We start from the raw sequence: 20867 nt of genomic DNA on the forward strand, positions 1-20867 counted from the left end.
TTTTGCGCGACGACAATACATCGTCGCGCAAAGTCTTGCGCGACCAAATTTTGCGCGACGAAAAACAATTCGTCGCCCAAAGTCACTTCGCGCGACAAACTTTTGCGCGACGACAATACATCGTCGCTCAAAGTCTGGCGCGACCAATTTTGCGCGACGAAAAATAATTCGTCGCTCAAAGTGACTTTGCGCGACGAAAAGTAAACTTCATCGCTCAAAGTCCTTATAAAACTTCGTCGCGCAAACTTCGCGCGACAAAATTTTGCGTGACGACAATACATCGTCGCTCAAAGTCTTGAGCGACCAATTTTGTGCGACGAAAAATAATTCGTCGCTCAAAGTGACTTTGCGCGACGAAAAGTAAACTTCGTCGCGCAAAGTCCTTATAAAAATAAATAAAATAAAAAAATATTTTTAAAAATTTTTTCCATGACGTAATCCAAACATTTTGTCACCTAAACCAATTTATTTTTGTTTTTATTTTGTATGCATAACACTTAAGAAATTAAACGGTATATATATTTATTAAGTAACTTTAAATTTATTATTTTAGATCGGATCGGATTTTTATTAGAAAAATATATTCTTGTTGTTGGGATTGGGTTTTTGTTAGAAAATATATATTTTAAATTGACGATCGAATTATTTCATTGTATTCATATCGGGTCAAGGAGTGTAGTAGTAAAAAATCATCAAAATCGGAGTTAAAATAACCGTTAAATCTTGATTTTTCATTATAACCGTCGAAAAGTTTTATCCCCTTACTTGATCTCTGAATGTTTATTTTTTCCGATTTCTGGCTATATGATCTCGAAGTATAAACAAACAAGTTTGATGGTTGGATCGTTGAAACTAGTTTTTTTGAATGCATATGCCATCAAAACAATATATTCACTAACAATTAAGAGTTTCTTTATACTTTCGTTAAATATAACATAAGATTTTGTGGTATCCACTAGTGTAAATATTTTAAATTGAAGATCAAATTCAGTCATTGTATTCATATAGGGTCAAGGAGGGTAGCTGTAAAAAATCATCAAAATCGGAGTTAAAATAACCATTAAATCTTGATTTTTCATTTATAACCATCGAAAAGTTTTGTCCCGTTACTTGATCAATGAATGTTTATTTTTTCCGATTTTTGGCGTATATGATCTCGAAGTATAAACAAACAAGTTTGACGGTTGGATTGTTGAAACAAGTTTGACGGTTGGATCGTTGAAACTAGTTTCGTAGAATGTGTATGCCATCAAAACAATATATTCACTAACAATTAAGAGTTTATTTATATTTTCGTAAAATATAACATAAGATTTTGTGGTATCCACTAGTGTAAATATTTTAAATTGAAGATCAAATTCAGTCATTGTATTCATATAGGATCAAGGAGTGTAGCTGTAAAAAATCATCAAAATCGGAGTTAAAATAACCGTTAAATCATGATTTTTCATTTATAACCATCGAAGAGTTTTGTCCCGTTACTTGATCTATGAATGTTTATTTTTTCCGATTTTTGGCGTATATGATCTCGAAGTATAAAAAAACAAGTTTGACGGTTGGATTAAAAAAACAAGTTTGACGGTTGGATCGTTGAAACTAGTTTCGTAGAATGCATATGCCATCAAAACAATATATTCACTAACAATTAAGAGTTTATTTATACTTTTGTTAAATATAACATAACATTTTGTGGTATCCACTAGTGCAAATGTTTTAAATTGAAGATCAAATTCAGTCATTGTATTCATATAGGGTCAAGGAGGGTAGCTGTAAAAAATCATCAAAATCGGAGTTAAAATAACCGTTAAATCGTGATTTTTCATTTATAACTATCGAAAAGTTTTGTCCCGTTACTAGATCTCTGAATGTTTTTTTTTTGTGATTTTTGGGGTATACGATCTTGAAGTATATACAAACAAGTCTTATGGTTAGATCGTTGAAGTGTGTGTGTGTGTGTGTATGTATATATATATTTATTTATTAAGTAGCTTTAAATTTATTTATTTTGTACATATAACTCTTAAGAAATTGAATAGTATATACATTTATTAAGTAGCTTTCACCTTAATTATATTTTAAATCATAAAATAATTTTTTTTTTTTTATTATTCATAACAATTATTTTTATAAATATTGTGCTTCGAACCAATTTTTCGTCTCTCAAAAGTTTGCGCGACCAACAGTTCGTCGTGCAAAACTCAAAAAATTTGGGTGAGTACCAAAAATGGGACGCGGGTTTTTAAAATTTTAAAAAAAAAACTTTAGACTTTGCGCGACCAATATTTTTTGTCGCGCAAAAATTTGGGCGGGTACCAAAAATGGGACACGGGAATTTTTTTTATATAATTGTTTTAGACTTTGCGCTACCAATATGTATTTTTCCTCGGGCAAAAATTTTAAGATTTTGGCGGGTACCAAAAATGGGATGCGGGAATTTTTTTAAAAAAAAATAATTTTTTAGACTTTGCGCGACCAATATTACTATATTCGTCGCGCAAAACTTTGCGAGACCAATATGTTTCGTCGCGCAATAATTTGGGCGGGTACCAAAAATGGGACGCGGGAATTTTTTTATATAATTGTTTTAGACTTTGCGCGACCAATATGTTTTTTTCGTCGCACAAAAATTTAAAAATTTTGGTGGGTACCAAAAATGTGATGCGGGAATTTTTTTTTAAAAAATAATAATTTTTTTAGACTTTGCGCGACCAATACTACTGTATTCGTCGCGCAAAACTTTGCGAGACCAATATGTTTCGTCGCGCAAAACTTTGCGCGACCAATATATATTTTTCGTCGCGCAAAAATTTGGGCGGGTACCAAAAATGGGACGCGGGAATTTTTTTTATAATTGTTTTAGACTTTGCGCGACCAATATGTATTTTTCGTCGCACAAAAATTTAAAAATTTTGGCGGGTACCAAAAATGGGATGCGGGAATTTTTTTTTTTGAAAAAATTATTTTTAGACTTTGCGCGACCAATATTTTTATATTCGTCGCACAAAACTTTGCGAGACCAATATATTTCGTCGCGCAAAACTTTGAGCGACCAACAGTATTTTCGTCGCGCAAAGTGATACGGTTTTTAAAAACCGAAATAACTCCTCCACCATTTTCTCAATTTCTTTCTCTACTCTTACCTCTCTTCTCTCTTTCCCTCTCCCCAAATCCCACCCTTTCTCTCACACTCACTCCTCTCACTTAATCTCTCATCTCTCTCTTCACTATCTCTCACTCTCACTCACTCTCACTCACTCTCTCATCTATCTTTTCACTATCTCTCACTCTCTCATCTCTCTATCACTATCTTATCTAATTCTCTCACTTCTCCCTCTCATTCTCACTCACTCTCAATCTTGCCAAAAGGTATATTCTCTCCAAATTTTAAATTTTTTTCATTAATATGTGTTTTTGGAGTTAGTTTTGAGTTTGTGGGGGGTTTGGGGTTGAGTAAAGGGGAGAGATTGAAGTTTGGGTTGGATTTGTGGTATAACAATTTTAGGGGAGATTATACATTCTTTTTTTTTGTTGTTGTTGTTATTTGACCATATTTGTTTTTTTTTGTAGGTAATCATTGAGACTTTGATGGCTAAAGTTGAGGATTAGGAAGCTATCAAAACATATTATCCACCACTACCACCACAATATGCTTGTATTAGGATTTTACTTTGTTAATTCATGTGTACATTTTGAATATTATATATATATATTTATTGGATAATTTGATCACTATTTTTCATATGTAATTTTATTTTGAATATGTCAATTTAAATTAAAGTAATTAAGAAAAATCTTACAATTAAATTAAATTTAAAAAGTAAAAATTTGAAAAAATTACTAGAATTAAATTAATATCAATTTAAATTAAAGTGATTTAAAAAAAAATCATACAATTAAATTATATTTAAAAAGTAAAAATTTTGAATAAATTAATATTAAAGAAATAATAATAAAAAGTAAAAATTAATTTATTTTAATTAAAAAAATTTAAAACACAAAAAAATATTTCGTCGCGCAAATATTTGCGCGACGTTATTGTTCGTCGCACAAAACTCTAAAAATGTGGGCGGGGTACCAAAAATGGAACGCGGGAATTTTTTATTTTTTAAATTTTTTTGAGACTTTGCACGACCAATGTTTTTTGTCGCGCAAAACTTTGAGAGACGAATATTATTCGTCGCGCAAACCTTTGCGCGACCAACTTGTTTCGTCGCGCAAACCTTTGCGCGACCAATGTGTTTCGTCGCTCAAAGTTTTGCGGGACCAATGTGTTTCGTCGCCCAAAGTTTTGCGGGACCAATATTTTTTCGTCGCGCAAAGTCACTTTGCGCGACCAATGAAAAATGTTGGTCGCGCAAAGTCTTTCTTCACGATCTTTGCGCGACGGATTCTGCGCGACGAAGTTTTTGTCGCGTAAAAATTTGTGCGACTACAATGTATTTTGCGCGACGAAATTATCTTCGTCGCGCAAAGTGTAAAATGTAGTAGTGAGCAAAGCTAAAAAAGAAAGCAGAAAATTGACAAAATTCTCATTTGCAAGTATAGATACTAAAAATTCAGAATTTAAAAAAAAAAAGTTTTCAATTGCACACTAGAAAAAAATTTCAAATGAGGATCGTTATATCATGTTGTGTTGCCAATATTGAATAGCAATGATTTTTGGAGAAACATTTATGCTAACGGTAACAACAGGTGACACAAGATGTGTGTTATGAATATTTTTACGACAAGCTTTAGCTGGCTATAATGCTTTAGCAATTCCATGGACAGTGACCTCCGCCTCAATTAAGCAAGTATCCTTCAGCAAATAACCCTTGTCTAACCGTTTGAAATTTCCCAATGTAATGAAATTAGACCAACCAATACCCAAAGCTGAGAACCATTGAATATCTGCAAGCACACAAAAAAGAAAAAACGAAAGAAGAAAAAGAAGACTAATCAAGGATTGAAAAAAAAAACTTTGAAAAGAAAAGGAGAAAAGAAACAAATAAGTAAAAGAAGAAATATAAATTAGACCGCATGTTTACCTTTACTATAAAAATGCTTGGCATTCAATTGATCTACGATGCGCAGAGTGAACTCTGTAAGTATTTGAGAGCCAGGAGACAGCTTTTCTGGATTAGCACATTTTAAGTAAATAGAAACATGAGTACCCTTTCCGTCGTCAGCTCCCTTGGGATAGAGCTTTATCTTCCTGCAATCACCAACAAATTTATTAATGATTAAAAAAAAGAAGGAACTAAACAACAAGTTTAGATTAATTACAAGGCTTAATTAATATCATCAGAGATACCTACCACGTCTGTCCTCCAGCATTGAACGGTTGTGATTCCAAGCATTCGGTTTTTGACTTTGAAAATTTCTCAATCTTCCAAACATACTTGTTCGTAGAAGCACTGTTGATCCCTGATAGGCACTCTGCCTTGCCTGCTCTTCTTTCTTTACAAACAAAGACCTCGGCTCCAAACACACACTTGTCATCAATGAGATAGCCATTGGAAGCATCAGCAAATGCTTTCAGAGGGATAACTCTATCGAAACCCATTTCGAGCATCGCCCGGTGCAAGCAAATCTTGTTTAGATTAGCATCTGAAAAGCAAACAAAATTAGAAGATCATGAGCAATGCATAGTGATAGATAGATAGATAGATATATAATGTATGCATACCTTGAAGAACCAAGTATTTTCCCGTATTCTGATCAAGCAAAAACAATCTAAAATCAACAGAGACTTCCCAACGAGTCTCAAGTGAATTTGCTCCAGCCATTTTTAAGTAGACAGAGATGTGGTCTTCCACATTCTTCTTCTTGTTTCCATTTGGGTAGACCACCAGTTTCCTTCAGTGAGCAAACATAAAAACAATGTTAATAAAGAAGAAAATAATATACCAAAGCGATGAAACGAAAGAAAATAATATACTAAGATGGCGAACATTATTTGAAGACAACACATGGTTTAGTTAGAAGAACTATAGCTTAAGAAAAAAGATGAATTACCATTTGTATCCTCCAGCGTCAAACTTCCCTGACTCAAAGCTACCCTCTGATGTTGAATGCTTCTTCAGCAACGAAAACGCCTCTATTTTTAGAGTGTAATGAGTTGGCGGTGAATCTGAAAATGGTCTTGAAACCCCTACAGTGCAACATTAAATATTAATTAATTAATGGCAACAACACTAGAGGTGTATATAAAAGCATCTCTAAAGGAGATGTCACATACAAAATGTTAAATTTGAATTTGATGGCTTATGTGGCAATTTTGACACTTACGAAAAAAATATATTAACTCCACTTGTATTGCCAAATATTTTATTATTTTATTATATTTTTAAAAGCATGGTACATATAATGCATAAAGTTTTAAAGAGAGTAAATGATAGTGGAGTCTATGGCTGAAAATATCTTAAAATAATATTTGACACCATCAAGCTTTTTGATATGTTATTTTTGACATATCTGTCACAAGTCTTCAAATCCATGTAGGATTTGACTACTCGGTTGGAGTAACTTCAACCTTTATTTTTATCAGTTTATATCTACGTGATAATTTGGCATATTGACTGGAGATGCTCTAAGGGACTTTTCAATACAAACCTAATCCCGGATGGAAATGTTAGGTAAACCCACCTATTTGAATTGATGACAGCCCAATTTGCATTTACTACTTATTTTTCTTGACTAGTTTGCCCTTGAAGATAAATAATGAAAACAAATTAAGGGCTCGTTTGGAACTGCTTATTTAGGAAGCAGTTATGCTTATACTCACAAATTGTTTCCCTCCTTGTTAGGTAGAGTACATCGACGCTCAAACCTATTTGATAGGTAGTTAACATAAACCTTTCTTTACCTATGTAAATAATAGAAAGAAAGGAAAAAAAAAAAAAAAAAGAGGGAAGAAACATAAATTGCTCCTACATACAAGGTAAATAAATAAATAAAAGGTATATGTTTACATGTACGTGTACAAGCATTTTTCCTTATGAATGCTTGCAGTTTTGGGTTAATATGTAATTTTCTATATATAAAATAACAGGCACCCAAAATAATATATATGTGTACGTGTCCATGTGTCCATGTCTTTACACCCAAGTTTGAATTTCTCTCTTGTAAATTATATATATATTTAGACTATAACTTATATTGAACAAAAAAACAAAACAAACATATATATATATATATATATATATATATATATATATATATATATAACTTCGTTTTAAGGCTTGACTAGTTTCTTCAACACAAGTTGAACACAATTGCAAAGTTCGATAGGGACAAAAAGAAGTGTTAATTTACGTACCATCATGTTGGTCAAACTTCAGACTAGCCATGGCAATTAAATTCACCACCAAACTTCCTTCTGTACTACAGGTAGGTAGATGCCAAAAAATTTATAAAGGGTGGGCGTGCGTGCGCATCAACCAGTTCCTCCTGAGTGAGTGTCTTGACTTGAGTCGAAGAAGAAGAAGGTTTCAGCGACGATTAGAAACAAAGTTTTGGAGGGTGTCCTATTTATATTGGAGATCGAGAGTAGACTTCTTTTCCGATAGGAAGAGGAATACTACCATTCTTTCACATATGAACATTCATGATGCCTTATATTATCCGAGAGTCCTTTAGTAACTTAAATTAAATGACAAAGGTTGAGCCTTATTGGGTCTTCTCGTATATTTTTATTTTTTATTTTTGAAGTACATGATAATTACAAGTTTCTTAATAGAGAAAAAAAAAACATGGGAGATTCACTATTATACCCAATATGGGGGCCCAAATTATAAAAATACCCTATATAAAATGGACTTTAGAAACACACCCAAAGCCTATTTACAACATAACAAAAAAGCTAGCTATCAAATTATAAAATGGACTTTAATAATCAATATTAAATTCAATAAGGCTAGCTATCATTTTTTGGATTTTTTTTGGGTTTGTTTATAGGAATTCAATTGTGTAGGGTTTATTTATAATATTAGTGCTAGAAATGGGTATATCACTAAATATCTCAAAAAACATAGTGACTTGAAATACTATCAAGTTGTTTTTTTTTCAAGAATTAATATATAGTGACATGAAATAATACAAGTCCTACTCCAATTTATTGTTTTACAAACGTAAGTACAAATCATGAGTTAAGAAATTGCCGAAGTATTAAATTGTTACCCTGGTTGTGGCACTTATGTCATGCTTGCCATGAATATTAAGCAAGTATACTTCATCAAAACCCCTTGCCTTCCTCACTGAAAGTGTCCAGTGAAGAGAAAGTAGGCGGGCCAACCCCAATTTAGGCTTGATGCACTGAACCACAGCTATTACCTACACACACACATAAACCCTAATGTTATGCGGCATTATATTCAATTCTACACTGAGATAGGAAAACCTTTACCTTCATCACATTTATGGCTGGAGTGAATTTGATCCACAATGCACAGGGAAAACTTGCAAATATTTTGGAACCTGGAGGTATTTCCAGATAATCCAATACCAAGAAAATAGAAGTATGAATACCCATTCCATCGTCAGCGACCCTTATGATAGAGCTTTATCTTCCTGCAACAACCAACAAATTAAAAACAAGACTCCATTTTTAGAATTACCTGCAAGTTTAATCTTCAAGAATCAAGATTTCAGTCACGTTTTACAATTGCAAGCTTAAATGCCACATCAGAATTTCAGGCAAAAGGTATGCATTTCAAATTGCATACCTTCCCAAATCACAAAATATCTACATGGTACGTAGTTCTGTTAGGGAAAAATTATCATTAACTAATAAAGGTAATTATTTTCGTTTTCATGCAGGTAAAAAGATATTTCAGTGTGCATCAAAATTAAAAGCAGCCCCTTAAAGAAGGATATTAATAAGAAAACCAATCAGAGTTTCTTCTTTCAGAGTTTTAGTCTCTTTAGGTCAACATGTTGTTGTGTCTTTCTGTCACTGTCTTTCTTTTATGCAGGGTTTTGGTTTCGTCCCTCCTGCTGTTCTTATATTTTTTTTTATGTTTCTTATTAATAAAATTATGATCAAGGAGACGGGCGGGGGCTCCTAGAATGTGTTGGTCCCTTCTTTGAGGGTGGTGGATGTTTGTGCATTCGATGACCGATACTGAGGAGTCTCGCCTAATATATATATACCATTTCTGATAACCAGCAGTGAATTAATGGTTCTGAGTAGTAGCTCTCAGCATCTAACTTTGAAAAGTTCTCAATCTTCCAAACATGTTTGTACATAACGGCATTCTTGATCATTGATATAGACTCTCCTTTGTCAGTTCTTCTTTCTTAATTAATTGAATATTAATTCATTTAAACAATTTAAACTTCCACTTCATCATGGATATCTTCTTGTTGTGTTGCCAACATGGTTGTGAGATCAATTTCAAATGCACAACCAACTCACTACGTACACGGTGACGAAAAAGTCACACGACCAAAAATCTAAACAGAAAAAAATAAAGTTCTCATTTGCAAGTAGGAACTAAAGTTCTCATTTAACAACATTTAAGTCAAAATAAAATCAACGTAATAAATGGCTCCTATAACTATAAGGGTCCTAAGGCAGCGAAATTTCTTGTCGTGAAAGTTTTGACCCACACGAAAGGCGTAACGATCTGATCAGATATATCATGCAATTCTTCATAAAAAATTGTTGAACTTGGTGGTTTTTTTTAAATTTTTTATTGTTTACAAATTTTAAATTATTTGATAAATAATTTTTTTCTTTAATCCATGTGACATGATATTATTGGATATGTGAGCCCCATATGTATGCAACATCAGCCGTTTAACACACTTTTTGATGGGGCAGATGCATTAAGGGACAAATGGAGTGAACATCTAAAATCCTCTACCGAACCTCTAATCTTGAGCCCTTGGAACCTCTAATCTTTCTCACATCTGGTCATCTAGATTTTTGTTCAAGTTCGAACCTCTAATTTCAACCTTTAGATGCATCCAACAGCTGCTTGATACAACACCTGATTTAAAACAACACTTGTACTTTTTGTCCACAAAACAATAAGACTCGCGATTCTCTCTTTACTCTTTTAATATTCCTAGGTTGTATACTGTGTATCACCGTTGCCGAACCACTGTTATCTCTCGTGTTGGGCTAATAAACCCAGATTGGGCAAGGGCATGTGGTTTTTTGCTTTGAATCTATTTGGTGATTGTTGGTGAGAAACACAAGTCAATAATTTGTGTGAGGTGCTTTTTTTTACTTGGAATTTTGAACACCCAAGTTTGCATGTTCGCTCATTGTTGAAATTCATTCAAAGCTCAGCCAAACAAGTTTGGTTGTCAATTTAAAGACAAAAAAATAAAAAATAAAAAAAATAAAATTAATTGGGTGAGTTAGTACCCCTAGGGAGGATAGTTAATTCAAAGCTTAGTCAAACAAGCATTTTGGTTTCGACATTTGGGCTTTCCATGGAACCAACAATATTTTTTTAGGTGGTTTGTATTTGTACGCACCCCCTAGGATGGATAGTTTATCCTCTCCATTTCTTTTTTATTTCCCCAATTCTTATTGGGTCTCTAGAATTTTCTTCGCATCTCATTTCCCCTTCTTAAGATTTCTGAGACCTTAAGTTTAGTTTTGACTAAAAGGCGCTTTCAACTGAATTTTCATTTCGCCTACTCAATCTTTTCTCATATGCTTCAAGAGAGCCCATTATTTATGTCACTAACAGACTAGTTCAATCTTTTGTCTATTCAATGGCAATAGCTAAAGGATCATACTTGTTAGGAAGACGGATAAGTATTTTTTCAACAATTCTTGAATCATTAATATTTTGCTCCACAGGCTCTCAATTGATTGACTATTTCTTTTACTTTAGCATAATAGTCTTGTGTGGTCTCAGAATCCTTCATTTTAATGTTTTCAAAATCTCTTCTTAAAGTTTGTAGTTTAACCGCATGTACCTTGACATTGCCTTGAAATTCCTCCTTCAAGGTATTCCATGCTTTCTTTGTAGTTGTGGCTCCCATGATCCTTGGAAAGATCGTATCATGCAAGGCTTGTTGAAATGAAAATAAGGCATTTGCATCTTTTTGTTGATCCTTCTTTAGTTGCCTCAACTGTTGAACGGTTGAATTTTCTTGAGACGTAAAATAGGTCTTCATTTTAATATTCCAGAAGTCATAGTTTTCTCTAGTGAAAATAGGAAGAGGGACAGAGTTATAGCTAGTGGTAGAATTATGGAGGACTAGAATGAACCGACGCCCAAGGTTGATTGGAACAAGCTCTGATACCATTGTAAGTCTATGGGATAAGAGGTTTAGGAAATGGTTAGTTTAGTGATTAGGACAATAGTTTGACTTGGAATAGAAAACTTTTGAAAGAGTAAAGTTTTACTTGAATGGAGGAGGAAATGTACAAAGCTTTAGATATAGGACTTAGTGGGATATAAGACAGCTGGTAGTTTTCAGCTTACATTTTTGTCAAGGCAACAAGCCTATATACAGTGGTGGCTCTGAAATTTTAGGAGCCCTGTGCCAAAACTTTTTAAATATAATTTAATTGTATGATTTTTTTTTAAATCACTTTAATTTAAATTGATATTAATTTAATTATAGTAATTTTTTCAAATTTTTACTTTTTAAATTTAATTTAATTGTAAGATTTTTCTTAATTACTTTAATTTAAATTGACATATTCAAAATAAAATTACATATGAAAAATAGTGATCAAATTATCCAATAAATATTTATATCTATATATTATTCAAAATGTACACATGAATTAACAAAGTAAAATCCTAATACAAGCATATTGTGGTGGTAGTGGTGGATAATATGTTTTGATAGCTTCCTAATCCTCAACTTTAGCCATCAAAGTCTCAATGATTACCTACAAAAAAACACAAATATGGTCAAATAACAACAACAACAAAAAAAAGAATGTATAATCTCCCCTAAAATTGTTATACCACAAATCCAACCCAAACTCCAATCTCTCCCCTTTACTCAACCCCAAACCCCACTCAAACTCAAAACTAACTCCAAAAACACATATTAATGAAAAAAATTTAAAATTTGGAGAGAATATACCTTTTGGCAAGATTGAGAGTGAGTGAGAATGAGAGGGAGAAGTGAGAGAATTAGATAAGATAGTGATAGAGAGATGAGAGAGTGAGAGATAGTGAAAAGATAGATGAGAGATGAGAGAGTGAGAGATAGTGAAAAGATAGATGAGAGAGTGAGTGAGAGTGAGAGATAGTGAAGAGAGAGATGAGAGATTAAGTGAGAGGAGTGAGGGTGAGAGAAAGGGTGGGATTTGGGGAGAGGGAAAGAGAGAGGAGAGGTAAGAGTAGAGAAAGAAATTGAGAAAATGGTGGCGGAGTTATTTCGGTTTTTAAAAACCGTATCACTTTGCGCGACGAAAATAGGGTTGGTCGCGCAAAGTTTTGCGCGACGAAATATATTGGTCTCGCAAAGTTTTGCGCGATGAATATAAAAATATTGGTCGCGCAAAGTCTAAAAATAATTTTTTCAAAAAAAAAAATTCCCGCATCCCATTTTTGGTACCCGCCAAAATTTTTAAATTTTTGTGCGACGAAAAATACATATTAGTCGCGCAAAGTCTAAAACAATTATATAAAAAAATTCCCGCGTCCCATTTTTGGTACCCGCCCAAATTTTTGCACGACGAAAAATATATATTGGTCGCGCAAAGTTTTGCGCGACGAAACATATTGGTCTCGCAAAGTTTTGCGCGACGAATATAGGAATATTGGTCGCGCAAAGTCTAAAAAAATTATTATTTTTTTAAAAAAATTCCCGCATCCCATTTTTGGTACCCGCCAAAATCTTTAAATTTTTGCCCGAGGAAAAATACATATTGGTAGCGCAAAGTCTAAAACAATTATAAAAAAAAATTCCCGTGTCCCATTTTTGGTACCCGCCCAAATTTTTGCGCGACAAAAAATATTGGTCGCGCAAAGTCTAAAGTTTTTTTTTTAAATTTTAAAAACCCGCGTCCCATTTTTGGTACTCGCCCAAATTTTTTGAGTTTTACACGACGAACTGTTAGTCGCGCAAACTTTTGAGAGACGAAAAATTGGTTCGTAGCACAATATTTATAAAAATAATTGTTATGAATAATAAAAAATAAAAATATTTTATTTTATGATTTAAAATATAATTAAGGTGAAAGCTTCTTAATAAATGTATATACTATTCAATTTCTTAAGTGTTATATGTACAAAATAAATAAATTTAAAGCTACTTAATAAATAAATATATATATACACACACACACACACACTTCAACGATCTAACCATAAGACTTGTTTGTATATATTTCAAGATCGTATACCCCAAAAATCACAAAAAACAAACATTCAGAGATCTAGTAACGGGACAAAACTTTTCGATAGTTATAAATGAAAAATCACGATTTAATGGTTATTTTAACTCCGATTTTGATGATTTTTTTACAGCTACACTCCTTGACCCTATATGAATACAATGACTGAATTTTATCTTCAATTTAAAACATTTGCACTAGTGGATACCACAAAATCTTATGTTATATTTAAAGAAAGTATAAATAAACTCTTAATTGTTAGTGAATATATTGTTTTGATGGCATATGCATTCTACGAAACTAGTTTCAACTATCCAACCGTCAAACTTGTTTTTTTATACTTCGAGATCATATACGCCAAAAATCGGAAAAAATAAACATTCATAGATCAAGTAACGGGACAAACCTCTTCGACGGTTATAAATGAAAAATCATGATTTAATGGTTATTTTAACTCCGATTTTGATGATTTTTTACAGCTACGCTCCTTGACCCTATATGAATACAATGACTGAATTTGATCTTCAATTTAAAATATTTACACTAGTGGATACCACAAAATCTTATGTTATATTTAACGACAGTATAAATAAACTCTTAATTGTTAGTGAATATATTGTTTTGATGGCATATGCATTCAAAAAAACTAGTTTCAACGATCCAACCATCAAACTTGTTTGATTATACTTCGAGATCATATAGCCAGAAATCGGAAAAAATAAACATTCAGAGATCAAGTAAGGGGATAAAACTTTTAGACGGTTATAATGAAAAATCAAGATTTAACGGTTATTTTAACTCCGATTTTGATGATTTTTTACTGCTACACTCCTTGACCCGATATGAATGCAATGAAATAATTCGATCGTCAATTTAAAATATATATTTTCTAACAAAAACCCAATCCGAACAACAAGAATATATTTTTCTAATAAAAATCCAATCCGATCTAAAATAATAAATTTAAAGTTACTTAATAAATATATATACCGTTTAATTTCTTAAGTGTTATGCATACAAAATAAAAAAACAAAAATAAATTGGTTTAGGTGACAAAATGTTTGGATTACGTCATTGAAAAATTTTTTAAAAATATTTTTTTTATTTTTATAAGGACTTTGCGCGACGAAGTTTACTTTTCGTCGTGCAAAGTCACTTTGAGCGACGAATTATTTTTCTTCGCCCAAAGTCATTTCGCGTGAGCGACGAATTATTTCCCAAAGTCACTTCGCGTGAGCGACGAATTATTTTTCGTTGCGCAAAATTGGTCGCGCAAGACTTTGAGCGACGATGTATTGTCGTCGCGCAAAAGTTTGTCGCGCAAAGTGACTTTGAGCGACGAATTATTTTTCGTCGCGCAAAATTTGGTCGCGCAAGACTTTGAGCGACGATGTATTGTCGTCGCGCAAAAGTTTGTCGCGCGAAGTGACTTTGGGCGACGAATTATTTTTCGTCGCGCAAGACTTTGAGCGACGATGTATTGTCATCGCGCAAAAGTTTGTCGCGCAAAGTGACTTTGGGCGACGAATTATTTTTCGTCGCGCAAAATTTGGTCGCGCAAGACTTTGAGCGACGAAGTTTCAAGTTTCGTCGCGCAAAGTCACTTCGCGCGACGAATAGTTTTTCGTCGCTCAAAATTTGGTCGCGCAAGGGGTTTTTTTTACTAGTGAACCGCATAAATGAAGCACCAAAGTTGGTTAACAATTTCAAATGAGGATTACTAAATCCAGTGCTTGAATAATTGCTGTTGCTTAAACAATTTCAAAGCTGGTAAAAAATCTCTTCTCTTTTTCTACGTTGTTCATATATGTATGATATCCAATCCAGTGCTTGAATAATTGTTGTTGCTATACATCATCATATATCCAAGCAATTGTTGTTGCTTGAATAGTTGTTGTGCCTTGGATATGAGGAGTAGTCTGTACTCGATGCACATATGAATAGTTGGTGTTTCTTGAATAGTTATTGTTGCCATCATCATATATCGATGAACAGTACATCATCATCATATTTATTGTTGTGCATCAAATGAGTTGTAATTTTTCTACGCTTTTTCTACTTTTCCTTCTTTATGAATGACGGTTTATGCATTTAGAATTATAGTTTGCTTATCTTTCTTTTTTTGTTGGTCATGAAATTACTTTTATGTTTTTACTTTTGCGCATTTTTCGTAAACATCTAGACATAAATCCTTATTTTGGTTGCACATTTGAACAAAATAGATGCCTTTTTTTTTTCTTTGGATGTATATGGTTTGGAAGTTTTTTACAAAATGTTTTTGTAAAAGTACTTTTCTCTTTTGAAAATCTAGAAAAACGATAAACAACCCAAAAAAAAAAAGGAAAAAAAAACATTTTAGAACTCTAATCAACTCTTTTAAAATCTATTATAAAACTCCAACAAACACCATTAAAATCAATCTAGGAATTCAATCAAACTCTATGTAGAGTTTATAGAAATCAATTGAACTATATTGAACTCTATAAACTTTATAACTCCATTTACCTCTTTTAAAATCTTAATTGAATACACCCCCTTTGAACTCTCTCTCTCTCTCTCTCTCTCTCTCTCTCTCTCTCTCTCTCTCTCTCTCTCTCTCTCTCTCTCTATTAGTTTGCTCTGCTTTTGCTTCTATGAAAATACTCTCTTCAACCTCCATACAGACCACACAATCCTTGCTCAAAAATACTAGAAGGTTTCATTAGAGAGGCACCAAAGATCTGGAAAAAGCTGGGACTTTTTTATTTTTATTTTTATAAAATTATTGGAAGATTAATAAATTATGTTGACATTTTAATTTTGAATAGGGCAAATATGGGCTTTTCTATACAACAAAAAGTAAATAGTGTTGGTGCAAGGCAAGAAAATATGAGTTTTGAATTTCTATACCACACGATGTCATGTTTATATCATATGTCACATCAATTAAATGAATGAAATATATTTTAATAAATAAAATTAGAAAAACATAAACTAGTATTTTACATGATGTGGTATGTACACATCAGCACATCATGATTATGGCATAAAAATGTGGTAAGACTAGTATTATTCTTAGAAATTACTATTGCAGCAGGATGTGTTATTTTTTGTTTGCATGCATACATATATATCATTTGTGATTTTGTCAATGTTTTCATCATTCTTTTTCCATACCTAGAATATCAAAAACATGTATACTATGTTTTTGTTCTCTAAAAGACAAAAACTTAACTTGGATCTTAAAGTACGAATTCATTTTTTAGTTTTTATTTTACAAAAATATTTTTCAAAATGATTTCAAGAAATGTTACCAGATGGGTCCTAACTTCATTGAAAACATAAACCGTGTGTTAAGGAGTGAAGTAGCGACTCTCCTTTCAACTCACTTAGCAACGACTCTCCTTTCGACTCACTTAGCAAAACTAAAAAAGAAAGCATGAAAATGATAAAATTCTCATTTGCAAGTAGAAACTAATTAAAAATTAAAAATTAAAAAAAATAATTCAACCGCGCGTTAGAAATTTTTTTCAAATGAGGGTGGTTATATCATGTTGTGTTGCCAATATTGAATAGCAATGATTTTTGGAGAAATGTTTCCGTTTGACAGTAACACCGGGTGACAGGAGGTGTGTTATGAATATAATCACGACAAGCTTTAGCTGGCTGTAATGCTTTAGCAAATTCCATGGACAGTGACCTCTGCCTCGACTAAGCAAGTATCCTTCACCAAATAACCCTTGTCTAACTGTTCGAAATTGCCCAATGTAATGAAATCAGGCCAACCCCAAGACGGAATCGAGGCACTGAAAGATCGACCACCTGCAAGCTGCAATAGGACACAAAAACAAAAACAAAAAAGGGAAAAAAGAAGATTAATCAGGATTGAGAAGAAATTTGAAAAGAAAGAGGAGTAAAATGTTTACATTGACGAAAACAATGCTTGGCGTTCAATTGATCTACGATGTGAAGAGTAAACTGTGCAAGTATTTTGGAGGCAGGAGATAGCTTTTCTGGATTAGCCAATGTTAAGTAAAGAGAAACATGAGTATCCTTTCCACGGCAATTTCCCTTGGGATAGAGCTGTATCTTCCTGCAAACCACCAACAATTTAATTAAAACAGAAGAATACTAATTAAACAAGAAGCTTAATTATCATCAGAGAGAGATACCTACCATGTCTGCCCTCCAGCATTGAATGGTTTTGATTCCAAGCGTTCGGGTGTTTACTTCGAAAATTCCTCAATCTTCCAAACAAGCTTGTTCATAAAATCTTTGTTTTCTTTTTTATGAAGAAAATCACTGTTTTCTTTTGATACAGTAACAGCATTGTTGATCCTTGGTAGGCACTCTGCCTTGCCCGCTCTTCTTTCCTTACAAACAAAGACCTCTTCTCCAAACACACAAGTATCATCAACGAGATAGCCATTGGAAGCATCCGCAAATTCTTTCAGAGGGATAACTCTTTCGAAACCCACTTCGAGGATCGCCACGTGCAAGCACATCTTCTTTAGATTAGCATTTGATAAGCAAACAAAATTAGAAGATCATGAGCAATTCATGCAACACGAGATATATGAGAATTAATTTCAAACAGACAGATAATATATATACCCTGAAGAACCAAGTAGATTCCCTTATTCTGATCAAGTAAAAACAATCTAAAATCAACAAATACTTCCCAACCAGTCTCAAGTGATTCTGCTCCAGCCATTTCTAGATAGACAGAGATGTGGTCTTCCACATTCTTCTTCTTGTATCCATTTGGTTACACCACCAGTTTCCTGCCGTGATCAAACATAAAAAATACTAGGGGCATTTCCAATATAGACCCAGTCAATGACCAAAATGTTATTTTTATTCACATCACAAGGTATACATAATTAACTAGCAGATTAGAAAAAACGATGATTTGCCATTTGTATCCTCCAGCATCAAACTCCCCTGACTCAAATCTATCCACCGAATACTTCTTTAGCAACGAAAACGACTCTATTTTTAGAGTGTAATGAGTTGGCGGTGAATCTGAAAATGGTCTTGAAACCTCTGCAACGCAACAATTAAACATTTTATTAATTAATGGCAACAAGTGTAGTGGTTTGGAGTATTTACTCTCTCAGGCAAGGTCCTGGGTTCGAGTCCTAGCATCCGTGTTGTGTGTGTGAGTTTAATATGCTATCGCCCCTTTCAATAGGAAAGGACCTCAAAAAAATTGTGTGTGTGAGTTTAATATGCTATCGCCCCTTTCAATAGGAAAGGACCTCAAAAAAAAAAAAAAAAAAAATACATGCATGTATGCGCATTGATTGATATAGAACGTCTGTTTGGGCAAATGTGGGTTAAGTTAGTATTGCCCACCCCTCAGTATCTAAGTTCGAATTTCTCTTTCTGTAAGTTAAATTAATTTAACATAAACTAGACTATTATTAATATTTTAAAAAACAAAATAAAATGGAACTTCCTTTTAAGGCTTGAGTAGTTTCTTCAACACAAGTTCAACATAAGCTCATAGATAGATAGAGACAAAAATAAGTAGATGTTACGTACCATCTTGGTCAAACTCAATACTAAGCATGGGAATTAAATTGACCACCAAACTTCCTTCTATAGATACAGGTTGATGCCAGAAATTTGATCAAGAAAAAGGCTTCAGCGATGATTGGAAAGAAAGTTACGGAGGTGGGTCTAATCGCTGAAACCTATTTTCTTGGGGGAGAGAAGAGTTCTTTTTCCGATAGTAATTTTTACATATCTGACACGCCTTTACTAATACGACTCCTTAATTGAATTAAATTACATTAAATTAAATTAAATAGATTGGGCCTTATGGGGTTTGATCCATCGTAAAGGTGACAAAATTGGGCTTTTCCTATAATTTGAGTATTGTATGATTTTTGCATAATTTAGGTCTTATTTATGGGTTTACATGTGAAACTCTCAAATAAAAAAGAGCTTATTGGCAATGTAAGATATAAAAATGAATCCTAAAATTAACTAAGCACCCTCTGTTATCAAATATTTTATTGAATTACTAATTTACCCTAATATAAAATGATTAAAAACGATAGAGTGCTGCTATTTCCGCCCTCTTACATATTTCCTCACCCACCATGTAAATTCGAAAAAACACAATCTTATTTTTCCACCCACCATTATTCCTAAAATACCCTTTAATTATTAATTCAAGCAAATTCTCATTGCCAACGGGAATAGGCAACTCCGGTTCCGCCAGCAGTCATCAGCCTTACCTCAACGAATGTGATTTGCAGCAGAATAGAAATAGTAATTTGAAGTATAGCACAAGCAGTCGAAACCGAATAATTTGGTTCCATAACACCCAGATCAATACCAAGCAACGCATATCCCATGTTTGTAATAGCATAAGCGTATAAACCTCGTGAGGGTTGTAGGACCATGATGGTTTGAGAAAAAGTCTAACTAAGATTGCAGGAACATATGTAGGGTGTAGTGAACAAATTTAATTTTTATTTTAAATTTTTTTGTCCTTATCGGTAATTATGTATAATGGTAAAATAGGTAATTCATGTCTAAAATTAGTATGGGAGGCAAAGAGCAAATAATGTGCCAATAAAATCACTCTTTTTTTAATTTTATAATATTTTAAAAGATTTTGTTATTATTTTTTTCACACATCATCCCCAATTAAATATCCCTAATTAAATATCAATATTTTTTAGGTCAAATTTGTAAGAACCCAAAACAAAAATATCTAAAAAAAAAAGAAAATATCTAAAAAGTAAGGAAAATATCTTCTAACGAAAAGACTATTTTGCCCTCGCATTATTTAATGGGGGAAAATTTGGCTTTTTAATCGAGAAAGAATTTGGGAATTCTGCTTACGCCATTGCGTAGAGCGCGGCGAAATGAGTTCGTAGACACGGAGTAGACCCGAATCGGAGCCGTAACGAAGAAATTATGGTCTAAAAATCGCGAAGGGCAAAATGGTAATTTGGTCAAAAAGTCAGATTTTTATAGGGAGATTCACTATTATACCCAATATGGGGGCCCAAATTACAAAAATACCATATATAAAATGGACTTTAGAAACACACCCAAAGCCCATTTACAACATAACAAAAAAGCTTTTAACTTCTTATAAATTACAAAACTGCCATCCATTTCTTAAAACAAGCCCAACCCCAAAATCTCATAAAAATACCCAAAGCACTCAATAGGGCATCAAAGTAATTTAATAATCAATATTAAATTCAATAAGGCTAGCTATCATTTTTTGGGTTTTTTTTGGGTTTTTTTATAGGAATTCAATTGTGTAGGGTTTATTTATAATATTAGTACTAGAAATGGGTATATCACTAAATATCTCATTTTTATACCCCTCTCTCTCTCTCTCCCCCGTCACTTTCTCTCTCTTCCTCTCTCTCCTTCCGCGCGAACTGGGCAATGCGCCTGTTCGACTTTCAGGCGGCGGCCCGGCCACCACACGCCGAGCCGATCTCCTCCGTGGGTACCTACGGGTCCACCTCCGTGTCGCCGTCACAACCTGACCAACCTCCACCCCGGGGCCGCCCTGAGCTGGCCGAAAAATCGTGTTTTCCGACGG

At 33.3% G+C, this 20867-nt stretch overlaps 2 protein-coding genes across 2 annotated transcripts; both read right to left on the minus strand.

Moving 5' to 3' along the window:
• Window positions 1-4741: 4741 nt before the first annotated feature.
• Window positions 4742-9246, minus strand: LOC117636916. The gene is made up of 9 exons (XM_034371675.1): window positions 9133-9246; window positions 8598-8610; window positions 8387-8457; window positions 8190-8313; window positions 5998-6133; window positions 5669-5838; window positions 5298-5589; window positions 5028-5194; window positions 4742-4890 (listed from the first exon to the last, which is right to left on the minus strand). The coding sequence occupies exons 1-9, from the start codon at window positions 9244-9246 to the stop codon at window positions 4742-4744; spliced, it is 1236 nt and encodes a 411-aa protein (XP_034227566.1).
• A 7715-nt stretch (window positions 9247-16961) lies between these two features.
• Window positions 16962-19653, minus strand: LOC117636998 (ubiquitin carboxyl-terminal hydrolase 12-like). The gene is made up of 4 exons (XM_034371761.1): window positions 19491-19653; window positions 18202-18331; window positions 17249-17378; window positions 16962-17114 (listed from the first exon to the last, which is right to left on the minus strand). Exons 1-4 carry the CDS (start codon window positions 19651-19653, stop codon window positions 16962-16964), a joined length of 576 nt encoding a protein of 191 aa, XP_034227652.1.
• Between the last annotated feature and the right edge of the window lie 1214 nt (window positions 19654-20867).

The sequence above is a fragment of the Prunus dulcis genome, chromosome 1 (genome assembly GCF_902201215.1).
Source record: "Prunus dulcis chromosome 1, ALMONDv2, whole genome shotgun sequence".
Lineage (NCBI taxonomy): Eukaryota > Viridiplantae > Streptophyta > Magnoliopsida > Rosales > Rosaceae > Prunus > Prunus dulcis.

What these genes read in the sequence shown, in the direction of transcription:
- LOC117636998 (XM_034371761.1), bottom strand. Translation starts at nt 19,653, where the DNA reads ATGGGATATGCGTTGCTTGGTATTGATCTGGGTGTTATGGAACCAAAT. An exon ending in AACCGGAGTTGCCTATTCCC is followed by an intron (nt 18,332 to 19,490) that starts GTTGGCAATGAG and finishes GTTGCGTTGCAG; the next exon opens with AGGTTTCAAGACCATTTTCA. An exon ending in CACAGTTTACTCTTCACATC is followed by an intron (nt 17,115 to 17,248) that starts GTAGATCAATTG and finishes GTCCTATTGCAG; the next exon opens with CTTGCAGGTGGTCGATCTTT.
- LOC117636916 (XM_034371675.1), bottom strand. Translation starts at nt 9,246, where the DNA reads ATGATCAAGAATGCCGTTATGTACAAACATGTTTGGAAGATTGAGAAC. An exon ending in GACGCTGGAGGATACAAATG is followed by an intron (nt 5,839 to 5,997) that starts GTAATTCATCTT and finishes TGCTCACTGAAG; the next exon opens with GAAACTGGTGGTCTACCCAA. An exon ending in CAAGCATTTTTATAGTAAAG is followed by an intron (nt 4,891 to 5,027) that starts GTAAACATGCGG and finishes GTGTGCTTGCAG; the next exon opens with ATATTCAATGGTTCTCAGCT.